General features: G+C 42.1%; 1 protein-coding gene across 5 annotated transcripts in view; it reads right to left on the bottom strand.

Annotated features, from left to right (window-relative positions):
* Khc-73 (Kinesin heavy chain 73) overlaps positions 1 to 4,526 on the bottom strand; it is a 1,251,394-nt gene extending 1,246,868 nt beyond the window's left edge. For all 5 annotated transcript variants that reach the window (XM_080267622.1, XM_080267621.1, XM_080267623.1 and 2 more), the window contains exon 1: positions 4,387 to 4,526. In XM_080267622.1, coding sequence (XP_080123748.1) covers positions 4,387 to 4,435 — 49 coding nt within the window. In that variant the 5' untranslated portion in view covers positions 4,436 to 4,526. The remainder of the gene's footprint in view (positions 1 to 4,386) is intronic.
* Positions 4,527 to 5,800: the final 1,274 nt, after the last annotated feature.

Here is a 5,800-nt window from a genome sequence, read left to right on the forward strand (position 1 = left end):
GGGGATATCTAGGGCTACGGTACATCTAACCAACTGTATTATTAACTTCTATCCTCCGGTGAGGCATCAACAATACATCTGAAACAGGAAAAAAGAAAAAAAAAAAACTTACTGGTACGTCCTCGGCGACAGGGGCTACCGAACCAAAGTAATGGTGTAACCATGAATAACAAATGAGTGAATGGGAGACAAGAAAACAAGTATAAATCTTTGAGCGGCAGGAATAAGCCTGCGGGCGTCAGCGGCGGCCGCTCACAACACTAACTTAGACAAGTGGGAGGGGAAAACAGGTGAAATTAAATTAGGAAAAGCGTCCGGTGTGGGGGTGAGAGAAGGAAGCGCGAGGAAGGGCTCCATCTTAGAGAGAGACTTCCCCGTCAGTGAAACTTTCTCAACCCTTTCCATCATTATTTATTATCATTAATAACTACTTCTACTTCTATTACTAGTACTACTGCTACTACTACTACCACCAGAAGATTCTTCTTCAACGAGACCTTTAGTTAGTGAATGTGCTAATGAAGGTTACATACAAATGCTTCCACTTTTAAGTGTCTCCATTGCAGAATAATGCAGTCTGGTGGTGACAACAATGGACAATAAACTGTCATCGGTGTCGAGTGGCTGGCTCCTTCCTAGTACGTCAGCCTATTTTGTTTGTGCTTCTACAGGACGACTTTTTATTTATTATTATATATATATTGTTTAGCAAGGATAAGCCGCCTTGTAGTGAAGGGGTTAGTAAGTTATGAACCCCTCCACCTCTAAGTTTCTCTTTTGACGTCAATAGTCGTGAAATGCCAAGAATAAATTTAATGTAGCTCCATCGGAATGACGATAGTGAACTAATTTCATTTTGCTGAAGAAATACGACTGATATAAACACAAAATTAATCTAAGCACACTGCTAAACCAACAAACACGATTTAATACAAAAACAGCTAACGGTACATTAACTGGAATGAACAACTTACTTACAGTACGGTACGTCGATGGGTAGGCTACATATAAAAAGAAAACGGGAAAAAGAAACTAGATTCTTTATCAAGAGGGAAAGAAGATATGAATCCTGAGGAGATACAGAATGCTAAAGCTGGAGAATAATGTATTCGAATTTACTGTACATTATTATTTCTTATTTTCGCTACCCTTCCCAATAAGAGGGATCCCACAAGCTGAATTATAGCATCTGGCCGTAGCACAAATAATATTTAGTCATCGTACTGAAATGTTTAGATTACTTGAGTGTGCTTGCAGTCTCTTTACAAGGTCTTTCGGAAGCTGATGGTAAAAATGATCTATCACAATGAAAGGGGTAAAAACTACCATATACTGGGGCTTCAATAAGGTATTCTACTTACTACGCATCAAGCCATTAGGGGTTATAATAATTATCTTTGGTAAGGAAGGCTTTGCTGCACTTTCTCCTTACTGATTTACATTATAAATTTCCAACGTTACACCTCACTGTCCTCCTTTTATGTTAGAGATACAAACTAAGTCGATATCAGAAAGACAGGTTCAGGTGTATACAAGTCAATATAAAGGCGACATATACAAAGGAAATCGCTAAGGAAGTCAAGATGTGCAGCGAAGTCAGGATCCTATGCCAACATGAATACCAGATACCTTACCTTATTATCCTCCTCTATGTCACTGATGCAAACCATGTCGATAATATAAAAATGTTAAGTAGCATACAAGCCAATATCGAAGAGAGAGAGAGAGAGAGAGAGAGAGAGAGAGAGAGAGAGAGTTGGGGGGTAAGGGGAGAATTGCTAAGGAAGGAATTCAGAGAAAAATACTGCTAAGGATGGAGTGCTCCGAAGTCTCGTATGACAGCGAGAATACGACCCGATGTCAGGGTGAAATATGCGTTCTTTGCCGTCCTTGTCACTCTAGAACAGCGTTTCTTAACCTTTTCCAACCTCAGCACCCCCTGCAGTAAGGCTGCACAGTCCAGCACCCCCTTACATCTGGTTACTTGGACTACAGTTGCTACACTTCTACAGTTACTACACTACTACAAGGATAAAAGTAAAGTGAACTACTCCTTGACAATTCATTTTAGACATTCTCCAAAAATAAAAAATCATCAATGCCAATACTGTACTATGCAAAACCAATATACGTTGCATTTTCCAGCACCGCCTAAAACTGACCAGCACCTCCTGAGGTGCTAGCACCCCAGATTAAGAAACACTGCTCTAGATTAGTCGCACTCTTGTGGGAGCTACCTAGCACTGCCAGCTGGCCTACGCAGTTATCTTTTCTTGTTTTGTTCTTATGAAAATCACTAAGGCTGAAGTACTCGTAGTCTTCTGTTTTATAGGGAATACGACCCAAGACAGAGCCCCGACATACGAGTACCGCTATTACTGGCACACCTGCCGACCACAGCAGCCCCCAGTGAATGTCATCATCCTTGGCACATGCTACTCCACACAAAATACCACTACACAACCTTGCTGGAAACAACTACAGCGGAAATTGTAACCACTTCATCACGCGGACGTACCAGTAACTAACAATCTTTTAAGAGAAGTCCCCAGGGAAAATTCTACAGGATTCTAAATGACCCTCTGGTGTGAAAAGCTATTACAGGGTGAATGAAACTCCTGAGATATATACTAAGAAAAGGTCCTCGGACTGAAGTGTACGCCTATCCAGAGAAGTGATCCTCTCCAGTGAATAAAACTACTGGAGTTGACTACCCTACAGTAGTTTAAATACACTAACATTGCGGTCCCCATGTCCTACTACTACTACTATTCTCTCTCTCAGCCGGTGACGCGCTTTAGCTACTGATTCATTCTTGCTACCTCCGAACAAGTTTATTCACCTATAAGTAATTTATTGTAATAAGTACATCAGTCCTACTGTATATCTAAATTCTCCAGATGGAAAAAAACAAGTCTCAAGCTACAGGTAAATAAAATCTTTGGAAGCTGCAATAAATCCATACACCACGTCACGGGCCTGCGTGGTGCTTCTCGAATGAATAAAATACCGGGAGGCAGCCACACCAAAGTACCAGAGTTGTACCATCGCAGTGGAAAGATTATTGATTGTTTAAACCTTCTCTGGTGAACAAAATCGTTTGATGTTCGACGCAATAAACTCCTTTGTTGCATCATCGCTGTGAGATAACAATGACCAGTTCACAAATTTCCTCTAGAATACAACATACAAAAATCTATAATTCAATTGGTGCCTATCGTATATACTGGGAAGATTGGGACTCAGTAAAAAAAAAAAAAAATAAAAAAAAAAAATACTGCTTCCATTGTCTTCGAAACAGTCGATAAAGTCTAAGCTTTATCATTTTGTTACTTCGCAGGGCTTCTCTGAGGAAGGGAAAGTTTAGAAACACACAAAAAAAAGAGGGTAAATGGCTGGGAATGAGGGTGCCTGGAGGTGCATCTGAGTGTAGTGGCAGCCAGTATATACCAGTTACAAAGGCCGTTTTAACCCCTACAATTATATCTCCTGGGGCTTCTCTCTTGTGAATAAATTTGTAAGAAGCTTCCAATGAGGGCAAATAGGCACGATGTGAGGCTGGACAAAGACTCGTGCTCCTGCTGGCCTAGGTCTTCGTAGCACCTTTTCTTTAGCGATAAGTTGTGCCTATTACATATATACCTTTTAAGTCAATTCGCTTTTATATCGACATGGTTTGTACTGTATTAGTGAGATGCATGATGATACCAGGGCGTTTGGGAAGAATAAGTTGCATAAGCTGAGGTGTTGTGACATCTCCAATGCCACTCAGAATACGATCCCGAGTGTGACAACGGTGGAGGTGCATCTGGGTGTAGTAGCAGTCACCAGATACCGGCCCTCCCCCAGGCCACCAATGACGAAATCCAGACCCACCCTTAGCCTTGCTGGGGCGGCTGGGTGGCGGGGTTTGGGGGAATGGATGGGGAGGGGAGGTAGGAGCTGGGGGTACACAATCAGCTGACATGTGGTGAAGTCAGCTCAATACTATTCTCCTCTGCTAGCCTCGACCGCTTTCACCTACAATTATCTTCTTAAATAGTATGATGTGGCGTTAGTATGGCATGCTTCTACGGGCAAAATAGCAGTATGGAAATCCTAGACTAACAAGCATTCTAAGAGGAGACGGAGACTTCAGCGCGCTTCGAAAAATAGGCTACATCTCTGTTATCGATTCTTTCGTGGCCTCGCTCAATATCAAGCAACTTGGCTCCAGCCCCCGCCTGCGGGACCTCAACGCAGCATCAGGGGCGCGGTGAGGGGCTGCAGAACAGGACAAAGAAGTAAGATTTTTCTCACAAAAGGCTGGGCTGGGCCACGCGCCTATTTCAAAACTAGTCTGGGTAGAAGTTGCTGTGTCTCATCAGTAGGCAGTAAGTTACTCACCTCGCCTGTTGAAGGGCCGCACCCTCACGGCCACCTTGATCTTATCCATTCTGGAGAACTGTTTGAGAGTCTATGAGTACACCAAATTCGAGCAGGATTCACTTCATGCTCAAAGGCATAAGAGTGTTCACAAAGGCGTTGAAGAGACCCCTCTCGCTCACACGCTCTTCGCAAACTGAGTCAGAACATCCGGGACCCGAGTAGAAGTTGCTCGCGGCTATTATAGTTGCCACGCGTCGCTATTACAGTGTCTATTTTAGCAATGTCAATAATTAATTCTTCTTCTTGAACACATCCGATGTTTGCCAAATTTATATTGTGTAATTACTCGTCACAGAGGATACTGTCTATAGACTGCCAACCGATAATCAGTGCATTAATATTAAATGGAATCATACCGATTAAACCCATTTTCTATGGACGTCGCTTAATTTTAGCAGTAACTAAAGCTTTCAGCACCGAGCTCGACAATCTCTTACTGTTTTTTTATCTGCTAACGTATTACTGCTTATTCCACCAGTTTCGAGACGACTATACTCAGCTTAGAAAAAAAAAATCGAACAGTAGTTAGATTTTGAGCCATCATAAACCCGTTTCAGCAGCGCGGCGCACTCAAAAGCTGAGCAGAATCGTCTGGAAACATCATCGAATTTTATTCCACTCAGCCTACAGTATGAGGAAAACTCTGGATAACAGTAGGAATTATTATCGGATGAGGCACTGTACCAAATCACTGCATTTTGGGGTAAGGAACGAGTTTAACCAGTGACCATGCCTTTGTTCACAGCCACTTCAACACCTAGCCTCCGCATCAAAATTCATTTGTCATTCTCAACAAAAGAATTCGCCACATTTCCAAAGCCTTCTCCCGTAGTGTTATTATGAGGTTTGTTTAACGCGTTACCGTGAACAATTTCTCACCCAGCACAGGGATTATTATTACTGTCATTATTGTCCTCAGTCACTACAACTGGAGTACATTGACTGCCAAGGAACTGCATAAGGGTGTGTTGGGGACTTTAGAGCCTACACAGCCAAAGTGTGTGACAGCATTAAGGAATGAAAATTATAATTCATGAGTGACAGCAGAATAGGAATTTTTAGCAACAACTGTGAACTAGTTGCAATAAGAAACCGAGATTCGTGAAAGGTGTGACGGAATTCCATTGAATAAGATATATTTTACTTTGACAAAAAAAATAAAGTGATATACAGAACACTACTTAAAAAAGGGGAAAAAATAGCGTGGAAGTACTGAGTATTGCTAACACACATACCGAGAGAGAGAGAGAGAGAGAGAGAGAGAGAGAGAGAGAGAGAGAGAGAGTTAATACACACAGTGATGTCAGCAGTTCATTGTGATGCTGATAATGGATGTGAGGAAATTCTTAGAGAACGTGTTAGCAGGTGCAGG

This window comes from Coenobita brevimanus, chromosome 24 (genome assembly GCF_032717465.1).
Source record: "Coenobita brevimanus isolate Jiangsu-jjx chromosome 24, ASM3271746v2, whole genome shotgun sequence".
Taxonomy (NCBI): Eukaryota; Metazoa; Arthropoda; class Malacostraca; order Decapoda; family Coenobitidae; genus Coenobita; species Coenobita brevimanus.